We start from the raw sequence: 22,453 nt of genomic DNA, 5'->3' as shown, positions 1-22,453 counted from the left end.
TTTCCCTGTGCTCAGCAGAGGGCACCTGGCACAAGGATGCAAGATGGAAACAGCTGTGGATGCAGGAGGGGCGTGGTTGGGTTTGTGTGGGGAGCGCTCGCAGTGCTTGGAGTCTGGGGGGAAATGAGCCACCAGCCAGCCAGCACTGGCGGTACAGCAGGCCTTATGTACCCAGCCCACAAGGAGTATGGTCCTGAAATGACCATTTAGCTTTTGAGGGCTATGTAGAAATACCGTTTTTGAGATGAATTTTCACATTTAAAAAAGTGAGAAAATTAGTTGGACTTCAAGAACAGGTGAATGGAAGTATGTAGTGTACATAGAAATACTGATCATTACATCGCTGTCGTTATATGAACTAAAATACTAAGCGTACTATAAACCCCAAAGGTAGAAGAATTGTCTTGTATTCTCATTTATGTCAAGTATACAGTTGAGAATAACTTGGTGCCCGCTCTTGTTACTGCTTGCCCTTGTGCCTTCGTTCCTGCTGTTTCTGCCTCCCCTCCCTCTGCCCTGAGTATCCTTTCTCCAGGTTCCCATACTAACTGAGGCATAGCTCTGTCATTGTATAGAATACGCTGTACTATCGCTTTTACCTCTGTTTATTTTTGATTATTTTTGCCTCGGTAGATTTTGGGTCCTGGTAGAGCTCTGAGTAGACTGAGGTCAGGATTATATCACATTCGTCTTGGTCACTGTAGCGCCCTGTACTGTGCCTGCAGCCCTGTTCAGTGCTAAATTAGAGGCCAGTGGGGTTTTTTTCCCATGCTGTTTTAAAACTTTAAAAAGGGCGCCTGGTTGGCTCAGTCGGTAGAGCATGTGACTCTTGGTCCTGGGGTTGGGAGTTCAAGCCCCATGTTGGGTGTAGAGATTACTTAAAAAAAACAGAATCAATAAATCATACACACATACTTATTTTAAAAATTAGTAGTAAGCATTTAAAAACTGGGAGGTTATATGAAAATATGTGTATGTAGCTTCTCCCCCTAAATGATGAGATCTGGAAACATGGACAGACCCACTTTCCAGTGGGAGCCAAATGGTTGCTGTCCCCTCTGGGGCTTTTAGGCCCCATCACTTCTTTGGTGCCAGGAGGCGTGAGTTCTAACTCATGCACTAAATAAATGTTTACATGAGTGCAGGGATGTTGTTGGACATATTTCCTTCCTCAGTGCTCTTCTCTAGTCCTCCATAATGTCGGGGACTCCCAAATTTCTACCTCCAGGCCAGCCCCTGAGCTCCTGGCTGACACACGTGTTGGGCGTCTTAAACTCGATATAAGCAAAACTAAAGTCTGGATTCCTTCCCTTAGCACTGCTCATCTCACTGATGGGAGTCAGCGCACCCCTGGTTGTCGGGGCCACAACAAACCTTGGTGTCATTTTTGTTGATTCCTGCCGTTCTTTATCCTTACCACACATTCAGTCCCTCACATGGTTTCTCCTGTCACCTCTGTCTCCAAAGTCATGCTGAATTGAAGCATTTCTCCCCCGCTCTGTTAGCAGTAGCCACTCTAAGCCCTGGCTGTTGCCTCCATCTGGTCTTGTGACTTCCGTGTTTGTTGCCCTACAGTTTATGCGCCACTTGGCAAAGTAATTTTTGTAAAGTGAATTTTTTTAAAGATTTTATTTAGAGCGAGTGTGAGCAGGGGGAGGGGCAGAAGGAGAGAGAGAGAGAATCTCAAGCAGACTCCACACTGAGCATGGAGCCCTATACGGGGCTTGATCACACAACCCTGAGATCATGACCTAGCCGAAATCAAGAGTGAGACGCTTGAGCCACTCGGGCGCTCCTGTAGAGTGAAATTTTAATCCTCTTGTAAAATGTACTTGCCATTGCAACCAGAATAAAACCTAGACTCAGCGGGACCTCATTTTGTCCCATTCTCCCATGTCGTTGAATACTCCAGTTTAGGGCCTTTGCATCTGCTGTCACCCCTGCTTGGAGCACTGTTCCCTGAGATACTCACATAGCCACCTCCCTCCCCATTCAGCTGCCACCTCAGAAGGGCCTTCTCTGCCCGTCCTGGTTCAAGCAGCACCTCCGCCCCGCTACCCCATTTCAGTTTTTTTCCATAGCAGCTACAACCTGCAGTTACACTGCTAAACCAGTACACTTACGTCCATCTCTCTCCAAGATGAGGTATTCTATTTGCTGACCTGTACTTTGACCTATTCCCTGACCTTTGGGTCAGTTCCCTTAGACCTAGAATAGGAGTGGAATGTGGTAGGAATTTGGCAAATATTTGATTAACTGACCAAAACTGATGGCAGTTAACTGTTAACTAGCTATGTACATCTTGGTTAAATTAATCATTTAACCTTCGGGACAAAATGAGTTACACTAAATAATTTTTCTTGTCTAGCACACTGTATATACTAGGTAATTTATCCCATTATTATTGAGGATATTGTGACATATTTAAAAATGACATACTTCCAATAAATACTAAGAACGTACGGTAGCTGCTAGGATACAAAGGTACAGATATTTAAGGAAAGTTCCTGCCCTTGGGGAGAAAATCAGTGTTCCCAGGTAGGGTGTGCTGTATACAGGAAGTTTTTCTTTGCTAACTGCTTACTCTGGGTGAGTTCCCTTTTGTGGTTGTGGTTGTTGAGAAGAATGTAATCCGGCAAGGTTCCATGCCTTGTGGAACTCAGTCTTTTTTGTTTGTTTTAAAGATTTTATTTATTTATTTGACAGAGAGAGACAGCCAGTGAGAGAGGGAACCCAAGCAGGGGAGCGGGAGAGGAAGAAGCAGGCTCATAGCAGAGGAGCCTGATGTGGGGCTCGATCCCAGAACTCCGGAAGAGAGGGAACACAAGCAGGGAGAGTGGGAGAGAAAGAAGCAGGCTCCCAGGGGAGCAGGGAGTCCGACGTGGGGCTCGATCCTAGGACTCTGGGATCACGCCCTGAGCTGAAGGCAGATGCTTAACGACTGAGCCACCCAGGCGCCCCCAGAACTCAGTCTTATACTCACTACTGATTTAAGGGGAAATCTGAGAGAAGAAAGCGATGAGCGTGTTAATTGTTCAAGAACCCTTACAGGACTCTTCATTTGCTTTCCACTGCCTGTGATTGTATCTGATTAAGCTCTTATATGGTTATTTCAATTTAAAGAATTTAATTTATTTTAAAGATTTTATTAGTTTTGGGAAAGAGTGTGAGCATGAGCCGGGGGTGGGGGGTGGTGGCAGAGGGAGAAGCAGACTCCCCACTGAGCAGGGAGCCCGATGTGGGACTCTGTGGGGCTCGATCTTAGGACCCTGGGATCATGACCTGAGCCGAAGGTAGACACTTAACCAACTGAGCCACCCAGGCACCTCTATTCCTTGCTATTCTAATGAAAGTACTGAATATACTACTTAAGATAGCTAGTAAGTCCACAGAGGAAAAGGTGAAAATAACTCAGGAAATCACTACTTGATGACTGGCTGACATTGTAAATGTGCAATTATCAAATATCAGTTTAAAATTCTTCATACTGAGGGTGCCTGGATGGCTCAGTCATTAAGCGTCTGCCTTCAGCTCAGGTCATGATCCTAGCATCCTGGGATCAAGTCCCGAGTCGGGCTCCCTGCTCAACGGGGAGCCTGCTTCTTCCTCTCCAGGTCCCCCGTGTTTGTGTTCCGTTTTGTGCTCTCTGTCAAATAAATAAAATAAAAATAAAAAAAATAGCAAGAAATATTTTCCGATGACCCCAAATGATTGCTGAATTTCTTTTAGCTTTGAAGGAAAAGAAAACCCATCCAACCCATAATATTGTTTATTAAACACCTACTGTGTGCCAAGCACAATGCCAAGCATTTTGTAAATATTTCCTCTAACCGACATGACAGAATTTTGAAGTAGGTACTATTATTGCCATTTTGTAAGAGACAGAACTGTTTCAGTGTGAAGTAACTTGCCCAGGGTCCCAGAGCCAAAATTATGATACAGGCTGTTTTTTCCAAAGGCTGTGTTCTTATACTGTACTATTCCCAAATCATACTTATTACACCTATTTACTGTTTGTAAAAGCATCATGCTTTCAGCAATAATTTAGGTGAAGGATATAGACTAATTCTTGTACTGTCACTTTTGCTTAGTTGGGAGGATAAGCATTTTGGATTAACTTGGACCCGTAAAAACTTTTAAAGCTGTTATATAACAGGGATCCCCAAATCATTGGTTCGAACCTTTTGAGGATACTGCTTACAATTTCTGATTTAAGTGGTCAGTAGAAATGTACTGAATAGAAAGTTCACTTTTCTGTTTTCATTCTTCCTCCCTGAATCTGGACCTGTGTCAGCAAAGGGACTTTTCATTTGCTCTGTATGACCCGGAGTAATGGTCTCAAAATGTATTCAGGGCAATTGTTAAAAAACCAAAATGTAGAAAAGTGGTGGTAGTCCTTTTATATTACAGAATTGAAGGGAGTCACCAAGTATTTTTTATTTTTATTTTTAAAAAGCTCTTTTCTGATAAACGATTCTGTTCTGGTTTTTCTTCTTTTCTAGACCATAGTCTTGAGTTTACTTATGCGGTCAATTGGAAATAAGAACACCATTTTATTGGGTCTAGGATTTCAGATATTACAGCTGGCATGGTATGGCTTTGGTTCAGAACCTTGGTAGGTATATTTTAATTTTTAAATTTTTGATGTTTGCCTTTTTCTTTTTTTCAGCTTTATTGAGGTATAATTGACAGACTTTTTTAAAGATTTATTTTGGAGAGGAGAGAAAGCATGAGCATACCTTTGCTAGAAGGTCTAGGGATGTAGGCTGGCCACCTTATGTTCACTATTAAGTGTTGGGGGAGGGGCAGAGGGAGAGGACGAATCCCCAGCAGATTCCCTGCTGAGCACAGAGCCTGGTGTGGAGGTCAATCCCAGGACCCTGAGCCAAAATCAGGAGTCGGACACCCAGCTGGCTGAGCCACCCAGGTGCCCCTCATTGACAGACTTTTTTGTATTTGCTTCTCATCTGGGGCTTAGTGTTACTAGATTTTAATCTGTCTCCTACTGTGCTTTTTTTCTCTCAAAATGTATGTGATACAGATTTCGCACTTGTGTATTTACATATTCTAGAATGGCTTAAAGATAGAAAGGTGTGACATTTTCTATGTGACAGAAATGAGATTAGTTTTTAAATCTCTACTGAGCATTTTTGTATCAGTCTGTCATTAGGATAAAACATGTAATCGCAAAGCAACAAAGCCCTGAAAGCTAGCGTTACTTTTTTTAATTTTCTGGTTAGGAAAAAAAAAATGTTGTATAGAATCAGTGATCATTACTGACGACAGGCCAGAAGTTAATTGAGAAAGCCCGATTGTTTTGGTCCCAGCTTCATGCCAGAGAAAAGGCTCTGTGCTTTCCTTGCCAGTCTGGTGGCCTGCAGGGGGCTGGCGCTCGTGATGTCGAGGTCAGGCCGCGCAGGCGCGCCGCTGTGCTCGGGATGACGGGGCTCAACTCGCTTCCCTCAGGTTTCACCCCCCTGAACATACGACCTGTGTTTGCGTTTGGAGAGGAGTAGCATCAGGAATGTGTTTGATGGATGTTGTTTTCCAGGCTAGTTTCACAAACGGGTGCTCGCACTTTAAAGGATGTAAAACACTTACTTCGGGTTTCAGGCCCCGAGCACCCAAGGCTTAGATCAGATCGGCAGCTTCGCACTGAAGCCCGAGTCTGCGGGAACGGCCGCAGTGACTCCCTGGCTGCGGGCACGTAACGATGTAGGTTATTCTCAGCGGCCTCCCCGCCCCCACCTGCCGCTCAGGCCTTAGAGCGACTTGCCCAGAGTCACGCAGGAAGGAAGGAATAGACCAAGTACGGTTCTCCTTTTCCCTGTACCACGGACATCTTGCAGTAACAGTCGCTTGAATTCCCGTGTGTATCCTGACTGACAGGCACAGTGGAGAATGTATTTTTGTTTTGCTGCTTCTGGTTACAGGATGATGTGGGCCGCCGGGGCGGTAGCAGCCATGTCTAGCATCACCTTTCCAGCGGTCAGTGCCCTTGTTTCACGAACCGCTGATGCTGATCAACAAGGTGAGTTGACAAGAACCCATAATTATTTCAAAGCACAGTCTACCTGAATCCTAGGTTCTGTTTCCTTCCTCAGTACAGAATTGTAAGTGTATCTTCAAAGTAAAGAATTTAAAATTGCTTTCACTGGTAGGAGGAAAAGCAGATTCCAGGGTATTGTCCTTAGGTGGACATCTGTAACCATGTCTCTCGCTCTGAATACGTGGCCGTATCTGTTCTTTTGCTAGAAGGTCTAGGGATGTAGGCTGGCCACCTTATGTTCACTATTAAGTGTTTGCTATGATGGGCTAGACACCTTGGGGTTAAGTAACCCTTTTATTTAAATCTTAGGTTTCAGTTATCTAAAGACCTTAGAAAACATTTTTATCTTACGCTTTTAGTGATTGGAACATTTAATTCTCAAAACGCTAACAGGTAAATAATTCCTTGAAAAGGGTGTGTTTTCTCTAGTCATAAAGGGGAAAGAAGGGGGGTGTTACAAAAGAGTGGCGGCAATGACTTGGTTGATAAATGAGGAAGGAAAGGCCTGTCACTAAAGCAAATTGCATTTTAAATTTGAGAAAAGATCCCAGAGAAAAGCAAAACTCAAACTCTGTATTTGACTCAGTGGGGTCTTAAGTAGCTGCTTGGGGGAGTTTTTTTTGTTGTTTTATTTTTTTAACAAATATACTTGTGAACTCATGCCTGATTTTTAGCCAGGGATGTTTTAAAGGGCAAGTGCTTTTGCCCACCTATTTAAACTGACCTATGTCTGGGTTGGGTTTACCGGATCTCACATCTGTAACACGTTACTTTGTGGATCTGATGGCTTCTGAGTGCTCTTTAATGCCATCTTGGTAAATTGCTAGTGTCTGATGAGAACGTTGGTTTTAGACGGACTTCCTGTTTGTACTGGTTCTAGGGCAGGAAAAAATACGCGGTGCATTACATAACTTGTGTGAACAATTTAGGTGTTGTTCAGGGAATGATAACAGGAATCCGAGGGTTGTGCAATGGTCTGGGACCAGCTCTTTACGGATTCATCTTCTACATATTCCACGTGGAACTTAAGGAACTGCCAATGACAGGAACAGACTTGGGAACAAACACAAGCCCACAGCACCACTTTGAACAGGTAATTCTTCATTCACGTGATAAAAGTACAGTTCATTTGGCTGGATTGAAAGAGAAAATGGTTTTTGGTCACCCAAGCTTTTATGTGAGATGATTACTTTAGATCTACAGCACTTAAAAACCAAAGCCGAAGGGACTGTGCTCCCACTTGCCTCTTTTTGAAATCAGCTGGTCATACCTTTTCCCTGGAGAATTTAAGAATTACTGACATATTCTAGTTGGTGATAGGACACCTCATGGCACGGGTAACGGCCACCCGTCTGTCCGCTGTCCCCTCGGGCCGTGCGCTCTGTCCGCTGTCCCCTCGGGCCGTGCGCGCTGCTCGGGGCCCCAGGTGAGGCCTGCCCTCTGTGGGGGTGGCCGGGAGGTGCTGCTTCACGGCTTCATGCACTTGTTTGCTGTACTTGCCCTCCTTCCAACTGAAAACACTAACGGCAACATCCCCACCGCAGCCAGTCCGGGCAGCTCCTTGGTCCCTTGTTGTCAGCGCAGCGCGCACTGATCTGCCAGCCACGGCTGCTTTTAAATAGAAATGAATGTTTGTTTGTGGGCCAGACACAGGTTAAACTGGCTGTGCGAGTTTTTGCTAAGAATGAACGTAACTTTGGGCTAAAACAAAGGCCTTTTTGATTCTTACGGTAACAGCATCAGCTGTGTTTCCCGCACTTACAGTTACTAGAGAATGTATTTAGCTTTTAAAACAAAGAAAACGGTCACTGATTCCGCTCCTGTGGTTAACAGCATATGCTACTTAATTGTCCTTGTGAGATCTTCCTGTTGAACTGAGGCGGCGAAGGCTCAGAGCATGTGTTCAGATTCTGTGCTGCAAGCGACAGTCTACTTTTGCATAAGCTGTTTTTAAACAAATCTTGTGGCTGTTTGTTGGATCAGCTGTTATCCTCAGAATTTTATAGTGAGAGTATGATAGTGTCCCTTTTCTCCTGAAAAGCAAATGCATCTGTGGCTCTGATGAGAGAAGCCCTTGGCTTGTAATTCATAGCCATCTGGGATTACTAAAAAATAAGCAGTTTCTTAGGAGCAGAGATGTCGGTGCAATAATCCTAATTATCTTTTTCTTTCTCAGAATTCGATCATCCCTGGCCCCCCCTTCCTCTTTGGAGCCTGTTCAGTACTGCTGGCTCTGCTTGTTGCCTTGTTTATTCCAGAACATACCAATTTAAGCTTACGGTCCAGCAGCTGGAGAAAGCACTGTGGCAGCCACAGCCATCCTCATAGTACACAAGCGCCAGGAGAGGCCAAAGAACCTTTACTCCAGGACACAAACGTGTGAGGACTGAAATCAGGAAGACTTTTCTATCACACCAGGTCTTAGTTTTCCCCTGTAGTTCTGGACGTACATTCCATTTCCATCTATGATGTACTTTAAGATTGTCTTAAGAAATGTATCTGCATGAACTCCGTGGGAACTAAAGAAAGAACCAGAACCGGACAGTTTTCCAAAGATGTTACAATTTCTTTTGAAAAGAAACCTTTTGTTTATTAGCACCAATTTCTTGCCACTAAGCTTTTTGTTTTATTATACATCCTTTAATTAAAAACTATATACGTACCTTCTTAGATACTAGCAACGTCTCTGCTACCGTTTCCTTCAGGTGTTGAGCTTTAACTCTATTGACGCTGACTCACAGCGAGACAGAGTAGGGAGTACGGTTATGGACCTGTTCGTTTTTAACATTGTAAAATCTTGGGTCAAATAATTCAAAGCCTTAATGCAGATGCACTAAAGTAAAGAAATGGTACATGAATTGTTTGCATTAAAAAAAAAACAAAATTGTACTAAATCTGAATCATGTTTCAAGCTTGTTTGTAGTAATTTTATTTTAAACATTCACCACTGTTTTTGAAATGAGAAAATATCAGCCATTTAGAATTTAAATTGGGGTAGAGTCTGTAAATCTAAATAAACGCTGGCTCGGATTTGTTCCCCAGCTACTTATACCACTATTCTTTTAACGTTTGCATAATCATAAGAACCTCAACACTTGAATACATAATCTAAAAAATTATATAGTAAAGCTGGTAGCCTTGAAAATGTCAATGTGATATCTATATGTAGATAAATATATATAGTGGCCTTTCAGGACTGTCACAGTAACACTTTATTTACAGAGCTAATGTTTGTCCTAAATTTTCAGGACCCTAGAAGAGAGCTTTATACAATTACTGATGTGAATTTCTCTAAAGTGTATATTTTTGTGTCCAGTTATATTATTTAAAAAAGTGTTACTTTGTAAAAATTGTACATAAAGTATTGTATAGTTTACACTGTTTTCACCTTGTGTGTGGTTATTGCTCAATGCTTTTTAAACTTGGAACATTCACTATGGTTAAATAAGGTCTTAAAAGAAATGTAAATATTCTGTTAATAAAATTAAATATTTTAATGATTTTTTTTTTAAAAGAAAGTCTTGATCTGTGATTCCCTATAAGGTCTGTTTTGGCTTTATTTGTTACCATAATCATTTTTACAGTAACAAATCAAAGCTTTACACCGTTTTCCCTTCAATCCCTTTTTTTTCTCCCTCACTACAAAATACTCCTGTAGGAAAGACAAGAAATGAAAACTTAGTCCGTAAATTAAACGGAAGTACTTAAATTCTAAGCATAGTCAACAACTGTAGATCAATGCTGTTTCTGTTTTTATATACAAGTCATACTCCATAAATACTTTATTAACAAAGCTCACAGTTTACAGAAATACATTTAGTGCAACCTTGTGATTATTAACACATGTACAGCTGTACACTGCAAAACAATTTCAAATAAAAAAGAACTACCTGTATGTCCTAAGTCCCATCCAAACCCTGTCACAATGTTTTATATATATTACATAATATTTACAGGAAAGATTCTAATATCACCAAGAGGCTACTTTCCAGATTATTAGTAAGTGCTACCAAGTATTCTTACTAATACTCCTTTAGTATATTGAAATGACAAGTCACATACAAAAAGTCACTACCCAATAATGGTTACTAAATTTTTTAGAATAAATCCCCTAGTTAAGACTGCTTGCCAACTACCAGCAGTTTCAAAGTATCAAGACTCAGTATTGTGGCTTCAGAAAAATATGAGCAAATACATTCTTTGTCTTATCAGGAACCCGATAACATTGATATTAATATACTGAATTCTCTTTCCTCATCTGTGTAGTAAGGTCCTTGAAAATAGTTTTTTAAAAATCACAAGAGCATTAGCAATCCTTGCAAACAAGATTTATACGTTTTGGAAGAGAACGTTCCTCTGGACTGGGCGATCATCAACAAGAAAACAAAATGGGAAACTTTGATTCTAGGTGGATTTTTCTGACCTCATTTTTTTAAATTCTTACTTGAAACTGGGTTGGTTACAGGGGAGAGAAAAAAGTTGTAACTTCTAGAAGTTATTCATTTTGCTTACCTTATTAATAAGCAAACATTAAAATGAACCCAATCTGATTTTAAAAAATGAATATTCATGATGCTCTAAAAGTATTCTGTATAGTACTTATTTTTAAAACTTTCCACTAATATAGATTTAACTGCATAACAAACCAATAAAACTCCAAACAAAAGAGAAAAACTTGGTAAGTGTAGATTTCCAGGAAGCACTGAAATTCTATAAACTTTGCAGCTCAAATGATTAAAAGCACTTTATACCCAATCTGGGTTATATAAATACATTGTCAAGTTATAAATACATAAATACATAGTCCAAATTATTTTTGTAATTTATCAGAATTACTTAGACTTGTTCAATAGCTAATTTAAAGATGCTGCAAAGAAAATACTTACTTGCTATGAAGGATTAATTTCATTCATTGAAGGTAATTTTAGGACTTTTCCCTTTACTGTAAATATCAATAATATACTTATCTTTGGAGATAATAATTTTCCCTCATAATTTTCAGGTGTTAAATTTAAAACTCTTATTTTACTAATGAAAATGATAAATGAATTATTGACATTCTTTGGTTTCATATGTCTGAACAGGTTTTCATTTACCCAGATACTCAATGACTAGAACGTCCCTTATAAGGATCAACTCTTTCCTTAGAACCTCTGAGAATTTCTAAGGATTCATTTAATAAAATTCATACTATTATTCTATAAAACAACCATGTTCACAAACTAAAAAGTGTCATTTACTCAGAATCTTCACACTAGGCCCCCAAGTAGAAACTGGCTCCTGTAGCTTGCCATGAAACGACAGCAGTTCTTAGAAAGGATCCAGACAATCTAATACAGGAAGCTCAAGTAAACTTTGAAACTTGCTGGCGTAGTTTGATCTATGCTGTTCATATATTTTTAAACCATGGGAATTTCTGAAATTTCAATAAGAAGTAGAAGACAACACCGGCATTAACTGTTTGTTAACTGCCCGGGGAAATACGCGGAAGATGCAGGAGGGAGCACTGCGGGTTTGGAAGATGTCTGTAATGCTCCCAAAGTGCCATCTTTTTGATGGTCTGCAAATGAGGACAAAAAAAGATTATTTGTATTCACTTAAGTCTTTATAAAATATAGTCAATTAAACCACAGTGTAAAATCCATTTCAGAACTGTCCTCTCACCTGGTTTATTGAACAGGTTTTGGCTGAGCCCACGTAAAGGAATGCTATCTTCCCTTTTCTTCAGGTATTTAGATTCCAGCCCTAAATTTGCACCACTTGAAAGGAAAATAGTAATTATTTACTTATTTTAACAAAGCCTTATTTTCACTTTAATAATTTTGAAGGTTCATCTAATCTACAGACATACATATACTATATATAAAATAAACTAATTGTGTTTATAGCTTTGTTCAAAATAAATCATTCTTCACTGGTTTCTTAAGCAAGTAATTTATCCATAAACCAAAATACCCTTCCCAGTGAAGAGACCATAATAACACTAGTAAGTTGAAGTGCTAAGATAAAGACTATAGGGGAAATGAAAACTCCAGTACTATGAAACTGTAAAACGACAATGCATAAGTGATACATGATGGATGAAAACATGTTCATGCTTCAAGAATATCATTATTTAATAATTCCTATCTCCTCTTGTATTTAAAATGAGTAAGGGGCGCCTGGGTGGCTCATTTGGTTAACCCTTCAAATCGATCTTAGCTCAGGTCTTGATCTCAGGGTTGTGAGTTCAAGCCCTTCATTGCATTTGAAACTAGGCATGGGGCCTACTTTAAAAAAATAAAAAAAAAAAAATATGAGTAAGATTTTTCCTTTGCCAAAAGCACTTCAAAATTTTATAGTACTTCAAACTTGTCATTAATATGCACTATTAAAATTAATAAATTTTAGTCAGATGAATACAAATATAAAATTCTAGAAAAACATGGGGGGCATTTACATAGTTGTATTTTTCCCCTTTCTACCACCATATTCCTTTTTTCTAAATCTGTCCAGTGCCAAGCTTCTTTAGTAGTTCCATGTAACAAGAATTTAAAGGCACTCGTAAAACAATGCACATTCTTAAAATTAAATGGTCTTTTTCCAATTTTCAGAAAAGAAGTAAGTGGGTGAATAGGTATTTCTTTCAATTTTAACTTTTTTTCCTTTAACTTTTGATACCCATTGCCACTTTTTCCTAGCTGACAACAAATAATGGAAAAAGCCAATTACAAACAGAAAATACTCAAAATAGCTGAACAGTCCTAATTTTATGGACACATGTCTGATTTTGTACCACAAATACAGTATTTTCATTTTTTTTTTAAGATTTTATTTATTTATTTGACAGAGAGACAGCCAGCAAGAGAAGGAACACAAGCAGGGGGAGTGGGAGAGGAAGAAGCAGGCTCCCAGCAGAGCAGGAGCTGAAGGCAGACGCTTAACTACTGAGCCACCCAGGGGCCCCCAAATATGGTATTTTCTGCAAGTAAAATTGCTCTTGGTGTGTAGGACAGAGTTAAATATATAAACATGGTGTTCTACTATTAACACGAATTCCAGATGCTCTCTCTGCCTCTTGAACAAGTGTGAGATTAAATATAACAAATACATACATTTCAAGACTTCAAAGAATCTGTTTTTTAAAAGAGAGGCTCATGAACTATTGTAATATTCATGTTGGTGCCAATTTTAGAGAAGCTAATGAATAAGAGCCAGAGAACTGGGATAAGAAGCCTCTTGGAACTATTAGTAATTTATTGTGCAATATATTGGAATGATGATAGCTCATGGTAATGAGTGATTAAAGTAGGAAGCATAATAAGAAAAAATTGTACAAACGTGTAGACTACCAGAGAGACTACCCGGAGAGACAAGTTTTCACGAGCTGTTTCATGTAGTCACAACTCACTGATGGACAAACCTCACTAGGTAAAACCTGTGTAAAAGCTAAAAAATACAAAGGCATTTCTGAGTAGGCAAAACAAGTCATAAAATTAAAGCTTATTTTGGTAGGTATGGGACAATCTCACAAGCCTTGTTATTCTTGGCAAAGAATTCTAGCAGTTTAAAATAGTTGGCTTCTGGGTCGCCTGGGTGGCTCAGTCGGTTAAGGGTCTGACTCTCGGTTTCAGCTCAGGTCATGATCTCAGGGTCCTCTCATGTGCTAAAATAAATAAGTCTTTAAAATATAAATAATAAAATAAAATAAAAAATAAAATAAAATAAAATAAAATAAAATAAAATAAAATAGCTGGCTTCTCGGAGTACTTTACACTGGAAGCATTAATTCAGAAAATGGAGCGCTTCCAGAGGCAGACACAGCCATATAAGCAAACAAAAACAAAAGCCACACTAAACGGAGTTAAAAAGATTTCTATCTACTTGACCAAAAGCAGATGAAAGGTAGTTCACTTATCTAGGAAAGTCTCTCTTAAAAAATAAAATTTTACTGTATGTTTAACTGTCTTCTACAGTTAAAAAAAATATGGGAAATCTCTTTCTTACAGATAAAAGGAACTCCACTTCAATCCCACTGACCGGCAACTTAAAATGTCACAAATAAGTGGGCATCAAAGCTTTCAAGCACGGATAAAAATTATTTAAGATAACTTTCAAAATTGCAAACATTAAATTTTATGCCAACAAGTACTTACTTTTCCTTATCAGTTGAGCAAGGCACACTAATAGTTGTTCCTGAATGAACATCTCCTAGTGATGTATTTGGTTTTGTAAACTGCAAGTTGAACTGAACCTGCAAAGAGGGAAAACACCTTGTGTAACTGAATGAGCGAGAACTGAGACAGTTCCATCCGGAGACAAGTGGTGAAATTTTTTTCCTGATAAATCTAGACCACAGAGGAAAGGATCAAGACGAATTTTATAACACAGCACATCTGCTTGAGCAGATTTAACAACAACAACAACAACAAATCCTATTTCTCTGTCAAAAACATTCCTGTAATAGAAGCCAAGATGAACAGCATAAAAGGATTCTCTTAACAATTATTTTGAAACAAAAACAAACATTAATCCAGCTGAACAACCTGGGTTTGAACTGCGGGGATCTACTTACACACAGACTTTGGTCAATAAATACAGTACAGTAGAATGAGGTACCAGACGTCTCCTCATCACCACCCAAAGTTAGCAAAACTGGATCCTGGAGTAACACTCCTTATCCACTATCCAGAAATGCAGAAAACTTCCTTCTATGCAACGTCCAGGGGACGGCAGAGCACCTTTACCACCATCTCTCTAGGTTGGCTTGATCCACTTGACTCCCTACATGATCCTAAGGCAGCTTCTGCTTACAGGAAATGCTGGCAAGCTGTGAGCCGCTAGATCCCCGGGGTGTTAGCTCATCCACTTGGAGAACATTCAGTATGGCGGACGGCACCTCCCCCTGCTGTCTGCTCTGCATTGCAGGCTTTTTCCTGTCATTGTGAGGTTCCCCCAGGCCCTTTGGTGATGTGGTATTATTCTGTGATTCCTGGCCAAGTAGGACCAGTAACTGGCCCTACCACTTCAGCAAGAATCCCTCTCCAGTGCTGGTTCCTTTGCTGCCTCTCAGTTCAAGGCTTCAATGAACTAACCTTCACGCACACAGGGAGTGGGAAGAGGCGTGCCAAAACCAGGTGAGTGTCCTGCCGTTCCAGCCTACCCTGTATCTTTCTTCTACCTTCCCTTTGCTTGTTGTCATTTGGCAACTTCTTTTCAACCACAATATAAAATACATTCATGGGGGGGTGAGGTGAAAAAATATATAAATATATATTAAAAATACAGTAGTTCAATTTGGGGGGGGTCAAAAGTTATATGCAGTTTTTTGACAATGTGGGGGTCAGTGCCCCCAAACCTCAGCACAGTTCAGGGTCAGCTGTACATTTAAATAATTGTCGTAGCTCTAAAAGCTGTCTCCCTCCTTACCACAATGATGCATACGCCTCATGCATTCTGAGAATTCCTTCCTTTTCAAGAATTTTCGAAGTCTGTTATATTTAAGGATTCTAAATGAAAGCTAGGAGTTTGAATTTTAGAACAATCAAAAGTAGGGGTTCCTGGTGGCTCAGTCAGTTAAGCGGCTGATCCTTGGTTTTGGTTCAGGTCATGATCTCAGGCTCAGGCTCTGCACTCAGCAAGGAGTCTGCCTCTCTGCCTCCCTCTGTCCCTCCTTTCTCTCTCTCTCTCTCTCCCTTTAATAAATAAAAAATAAATCTTTAAAACAATCAAAAGTAATCCAAGAATCTCTACAAAAATCCAAGCTAAAATATACGACTTAGGTTTCATACCAGAAATTTACAAATGGGTTGTGTATTAGAAAAAGGTATACATATAAGTCACCACACTAATAGATTAAAAAAAAAAATGACTACTTGCATACAAAGAAAAAGGTATGAGAAAATAATATCTATTTTTAGTAAAAACTCACAAAACAGCAATAGATACTATTGGTTAAAATCACGAATTAAAAAGGTATGTGCTACTGTACTTGACTACCAAGGTTCAATATGCCAGAGTATTAGTTCTCCCTACATGAACCCATGCATTTCACATGATAACCTTAAACACAAAAAGGATTTCTGAAAGTGAAACAAGCTGATTCTAATATTCCGTATAGAAAAATAAATATGAAAAAGAAACATTAAGAAAGTACCAGATACCAATTTATAAGACACAGGAAAAATCATAAATTAGTAACTGGACAAATAAAAAGAATGGTCTCAAATATGAGCAACAGGTAGTACACAACTATAATCTTCGAGAGAAGTGTGATCCCTACAACTGACCCACCTTTCCAAGTGGAGGCACTTTACCTAAATTCAGGTACAGAGGGAAAACACAATTGCTAAATGGAAGAGATCAAGATCAGATTTTAGGGAGGCTGGAGTGAGTGGAAGTTGCAGGGCAGAATTCTGATGCGAAAGAAGCTATAAAGGGGCTTCCGGATAGCTCAGTCAGTTAAGCGTCTCTTGATTCCGGCTCAGGTTATGATCTCAGGGTTGCGAGGCTGAGCCCCATGTTAGGCTCCATGCTCAGTGTGGAGTCTGCTTGGGATTCTCTCTCCTCTCCCTCTGCCCCTCCTCCTGCTCATGCTCACTTCCTCGCTCTCTAATAAATGGAAAAAAAAAAATGTATAAAGAGAAAAATCTCTAGAAATCCACACATGGGTCCCTTTAAGTTTTTGCTCAGCACTAGACACATGCATAGGGAAAAAAATCTCCCCAAGACTAAAAAAAGAAATGGGAGTTTTAACCTGAACAATTCCAAAGGTTCATAATCACGGAGTCAAAGTTGAAAGTCTTTGGTAATCATTTAGGGCATTCAGTGAAGAGCCAGGAATCACAGTTTTATAGAAGAGCCAGATCACAGTTTTATAGAAGAGCTGGACCATCTCTTGAGAAAAAGCTACCCTAGATGCACTGAAGTAAAGCTAAAGAAGAAAACAAAAAATGCAGAATGCTCCAAAGGGATCAAAGGAACCCCAAACTAACTGAAATAGCAGCCATTCTTTAAAGGAAGTAACAAAATCCATAGAGTCAACAATGTAACCCCTGACAATGTTCCACATTCTATCAAAAATTACTAGAGATGACAATAAGAAAATGTGAAAATACCAAGAAAAAACAGTCAACAAAACAGATCCAGATTTGACAGAAATGATAACAAAACAAGGACAGAGATGTTAGAACAATGATAACTATGAACAAGAATTTAATGGAAATCAAAAGAATGGGAAAAAATGAAAGACATAAAAAGAATGAAATAGAACTTGCAGAGATGACAAATTCATTACCTAAAATACAAATTTCTCACTGGACAGAAATAACAGCATATTAAACACTGCAGAAATAAAGATTGGTAAATTTTAAGATAGAACATTAGAATATAAAATGAAACATAAAAAAGTAAACAGTCTCAATCGAAAAATATGTGATCAGCTGTGTAACTGGAGTACTGAAATACTAGAAAAAAAAAAAAAGTCAAATAATGACAATTTTCCAAGCTGTCAACCATTAATCCCTGATAACAAGTCCTCAATAAAAAGCCCTAAGTGGATAATGATAGACATGTACCACACCAAGGCGTATCATAAATAAGTTGCTGAAAAAAAAAAAATCAATGAAAAAAAAGAAAATCTTAAAAGCAACCAGAGAAAAAAGTCACTTTCTATAAAGAGACTCCTTTAAGTGGAAAAGAAAATGCCATAATTAAAAGAAAATTAGGAAAGGAAAACCTTTCATGAATAAAAGCAAACATACACTAAAGGTAATAGAGCAATTACTTATGAAGCTAGTGTAAAGGTTAGAAGACAAAAGTAATAAATTCAGTTATTTCTAAAAATTAGTTAAGGGTGTGGCACACCTGGGTGACTCAGTTAAGCATCTGATTCTTCATTTCAGCTCAGGTCACGATCTTAGGGTCGAGCAACTGAGCCCCATGATGGGCTCCATACTCAGTACAGAGACTGCTGGAGGTGTCCCCCCCCACCCCCCGCTAAACATGCATGCTCTAAGATAAATAAAATCTTTAAAATTTAGTTAAGGGGACTCATGAAATAAAAAGATGTAAACCATGAAAACACAAAAACAGCGAAGAGGGGGAGAGTAAAAATAAAGTTCTTTTACAATGTCTTTGAAATTAAGTGACCATCAAGTTAATACAGATGTTAAGTACTTAGGATGTTATATAAGAACTTCATGGTAACCATCAACCAAAAACCTATAGTAGATACACAAAAGAGAAAGAAATCCAAGCCTAACATTAAGAAAATCATCATTCACAAGAGAGCAACAGAAGAAAGGAACAGAGAAGAACTACAAAAACGAAACAATAAAATGGCAATAAGTACATACTTATCGATAATTACTTTAAATGTGACAGAACGGATAACAAAACAAGCCCCATCTATGTGCTGCCTACAAGAGACTCACTTCGGACCTAAAGACACATGAAGACCGAAGGTGAAGTGAAGAAAAAGCTATTCCATGCAAATGGAAGTGAAATAAAGCCTATGTAGCCATACTTACATCAGACAACACAGACATTAAAGCGTAAAAAGAGAGAAAGAAGGGCATTACATAATAATAAAGGGATCAATCCAGCAAGGGGATACAACAATTGTAAATACCTATGTAGTCACCACTGGAGCACTTAATAAGCAAATATTAACAGATGTAAAGGGAGAAACTGACAGTAATACAATGATAGGAGGGGACTTTAACACCCCACTTACATCAATGGATACTTCATCCAGGCAAAAAATTAAAAAGGAACTTATTAGAACATAACATATTAGAACAGAGAGACTTCAACAGAGATATATAGAACGTTCCATCCCAAAACAACAGAATACACATTGCTTTAAAATCACGTGAAACATTCTCTAGGACAGATCACATATTAGGTCACAAAATAAGTCTCAATAAATGTTAAGACTGAAATCATATCAACCATCATTTCCAACCACAACAGTTATGAAAGTAGAAATTACAAGAAAAAAAACGGCAAAAGCATAAACACATGGAGCCTAACAACATGCTGCTAAATACCCACTGGATCAATGAAGAAATCAAGGAGGAAATCAAAAACTACAAGAAGACAAAAGAAAATGAAAACACATTGATCCAAAGTCTATAGAATGCAACTAAAGCAATTCTCAGAGGAAAATTTATAGTGATAAAAGCCTACCTCAAAAAACAAGAAAAATCTCAAACTATCTAACTTTACATCTAGAGGAACTAGAAAAAGAACAAAGCCCAAGGCAGTGAGAGGGGAAAATAAACATTAGAGCAGAAATAAATGAAATAGAGACTAAAAAACACTGAAACAGATTAATGAAATCAGGTGGTTCTTTGAAAATATCAACAAAACTGACAAACTTTGAGCTAGACTCATGAGGAAAAAAAGAGGAACAAAATAAATAGACATGAAGTAGTAACAACTAACACCACAGAAACACAAAGGATTTTAAGAAACTAAAATGAAAAATTATATGACAAAAAATTGGGCAACTGAGAAGAAATGGACAAATTTCTAAAAACATATACAATCTTCCAAAACTGAATTAAGAAGAAACAAAATCTGAACAGTTCAGACCAATTTCCAGTCAATAAACTAAATCAGTAATCAAAAAATTCCGGGGACACCTGGTGGCTCAGTCAGTTAAACATCCAACTCTTGATTTTGGCTCAGGTCATGATCTCGGGGTTGTGAGACTGAGCCCCAGGTTGGGCTCTGCGCTCAGCATGGAGTCTGCTTATATTCTCTCTCTCCCTCTGTCCCTTTCCCCACTTGTGCTCTCTAAAATAAATAAATAAAATCTTCAAAAGACCCAAAAAATTCCCAACAAATCAAAGTCCAGAACCAGATGGATTCACAGGTAAATTCTACCTAACATTTAAAGAATAATTAATATCTATTTTCTCGTCAATCTATTCCAGAAAAATAGAACAGGAAAGAAAGCTTCAAGATGCATTCTACAAGGCCAGCATCACCCTTCAAAAAAGGAAAACTACAGGCCATATCTCTGAAGAACATAGATGTAAAAATCCTTAGCAGAAGTAGCAAATCACACACAACAATAAAAGCATCATTCATGGGGCGCCTGGGTGGCTCAGTCGTTAAGCGTCTGCCTTCAGCTCAGGGCGTGATCCCGGCGTTCTGGGATCGAGCCCCACATCAGGCTCATCTGCTAGGAGCCTGCTTCTTCCTCTCCCACTCCCCCTGCTTGTGTTCCCTCTCTCGCTGACTGTCTCTATCTCTGTCAAATAAATAAATAAAATCTTTAAAAAAAAAAAAAAAAGCATCATTCATGCCCACATCAGGCTTCAAGCTCAGTCAGGGAGTCTGGTTGTGGATTCTTTCTCTACCTCTCCTGTGTCCCTCCCCCTGCTTGCACTCTACCTCTAAAATCAATCAATCAATCAATCAATCAATCTTGGGGGGAGGGGAAAAAAGCATCATTCACCACAATCAAGTGGGATTTATTCCCAGGATGCAAGGATGGTTCAATATCTGCAAATCAATCAATATGTGAAACACCACATTAACAAAATAAATAAAAATCACACAGTCATCTCAATAGATTAAAAAAATTTAATGAATTCAATATTCATTTAAGATAAAAATTCTCAACAAAGCGGGTTTAGAGAAAATATACCTCAACATAATAAAAGCCATATATGACAAACCCACAGCCAACATCATACCAAATGGTGAGAAACTGAAACCTTTTTTCCTAAGATCAGGAACAGTACAAGGATGTCCATTCCAGCTACTTTTACTTGACATAGAACTGGAAGTCCTAGCCACAGCAATAAGACAAGAAGAAATAAAAGGCATACAAATTGGTAAGGAGGAAGTTAAACAGTTACTATTTACAGATGACATGATACCATACATAGAAAACCCTAAAGACTCTACAAAAAAACTATTAGAATAAGTGAACTCATTAAAATTGCAGGATACAAAATAAATATACAGAAATTGGTTTGTTTCTATACACTAATAATGAAGTAGCAGAAAGGGAAATTAAGAAAACAATTCCATGCATCCCTATGTTTATAGCAACATTATTTATAATAGTTAAGTTATGGAAGCAGCCCACGTGCCCATCAATTGATGAATGGATAAAAAGATGTGGTGTGTGTGTGTCTGTGTGTGTATACACAATGGAATATTATTCAGCTATAAAGAATGAAATCTTGCCATATGCAACGACATGGTGGAGCTATAATGCTAAGCAAAATAGGTCAGAGAAAGACAAATACCATATGATTTCATTCATATGTTGAAGAAACAAAACAAACCAAGCAAAGGGAAAAAAAATAAGAGAGAGAGAGAGAATGACACTAATAAGAAAACAGACTCACTTAATTATAGAGAACTGATGGTTACCAGAAGGGGGGGTGGGCTAAATAGCTGATGGGGATTAAGGAGTGCAATTGTGATGAGCACTAAGTGATGTATGGATTTGTTGACTTACTATACTGTATACCTGAAACTAATATAACACTATGTTAACTGGAATTAAAATTAAAACTTAAAAAAAAAAAAAAAAGGTGGGCAAATAATCAGAATAAGCATTTCTCCAAAGAAGATATATAGATAGCCAATAGCATATGAAAAGATGCTTAACATCACTGATCATTAGGGCAAGGCAAATCAAAACTACGATGAGATACCACCTCACACCCATTTGGATGGCTACATTCAAAAAAAATAAATAAGACAATTGTTGGCAAGGATGTGGAAAAACTAGAACTCTTGTACATTATTAGTGGGAATATAAGATGGTACAACAGCTATGGAAAATATGGCAGTTTCTCAAAAAATTAAGAGTTAAAACGGCTACCAGCAATTCTACTTCTGGGTATATGCTCAAAAGAAATGAAAACAGGGCTTGAAGACATATTTGTACACCCATGTTCACAGAAGCATTATTTTCAATAGCTAAACATGGAAGCGATTCAAGTGTCCATGAACAGATAAACTCGGCAAAATGTGTTATATACATACAATGGAATATTATCCAGCCCTGTAAAGGGAACAAATCCTGACATGCTACAACAGGGATGAACCCTGACAACACATGCTAAGTGAAGTAAGCCAGTCACAAAAAGACAAATACCATATGATGATTCCACTTTACATAAGGTATTTAGAATAGTCAAAATCATAGAGACAGAAAGAATTGTGGTTACCAGGGCTGGGAGGCATGGGGGGAAGTTGGGAAATGATTGGTTAACGGGTATAGAGTTTCAGTTTTATAAGATGAAAAGAGTTCTGGAGATGGATGGTGGTGATGGTTGCACAACATTATGAATGTATTTAACATCACTGCCCGTGTATACACAATTTTTAATTCTAAACTTTAAAAAGGTTAAGGGGTGACTGGATGGCTTAGTCAGTTAAGCGTCTGAC

General features: G+C 38.6%; 2 protein-coding genes across 2 annotated transcripts in view; one reads left to right on the top strand and one right to left on the bottom strand.

Moving 5' to 3' along the window:
* The window catches only part of MFSD14A (major facilitator superfamily domain containing 14A), a 39,442-nt gene extending 30,017 nt beyond the window's left edge, over nucleotides 1-9,425 (top strand). The window contains exons 9-12 of the mRNA XM_040626992.1: nucleotides 4,503-4,615; nucleotides 5,934-6,031; nucleotides 6,979-7,142; nucleotides 8,226-9,425. Coding sequence (XP_040482926.1) covers nucleotides 4,503-4,615; nucleotides 5,934-6,031; nucleotides 6,979-7,142; nucleotides 8,226-8,432 — 582 coding nt within the window. The 3' untranslated portion in view covers nucleotides 8,433-9,425. The remainder of the gene's footprint in view (nucleotides 1-4,502; nucleotides 4,616-5,933; nucleotides 6,032-6,978; nucleotides 7,143-8,225) is intronic.
* A 388-nt stretch (nucleotides 9,426-9,813) lies between these two features.
* Nucleotides 9,814-22,453, bottom strand: part of SASS6 (SAS-6 centriolar assembly protein) — a 49,054-nt gene continuing 36,414 nt past the window's right edge. Inside the window, exons 15-17 of the mRNA XM_008697661.2 lie at nucleotides 14,185-14,282; nucleotides 11,714-11,808; nucleotides 9,814-11,609 (exon numbers count right to left, since the gene is read on the bottom strand). Coding sequence (XP_008695883.1) covers nucleotides 11,503-11,609; nucleotides 11,714-11,808; nucleotides 14,185-14,282 — 300 coding nt within the window. The 3' untranslated portion in view covers nucleotides 9,814-11,502. The remainder of the gene's footprint in view (nucleotides 11,610-11,713; nucleotides 11,809-14,184; nucleotides 14,283-22,453) is intronic.

The sequence above is a fragment of the Ursus maritimus genome, unplaced genomic scaffold (genome assembly GCF_017311325.1).
Source record: "Ursus maritimus isolate PB19 unplaced genomic scaffold, ASM1731132v1 scaffold_12, whole genome shotgun sequence".
In the NCBI taxonomy this organism is placed as follows: Eukaryota; Metazoa; Chordata; class Mammalia; order Carnivora; family Ursidae; genus Ursus; species Ursus maritimus.
This window is presented reverse-complemented; position numbering and strand designations above follow the sequence as displayed.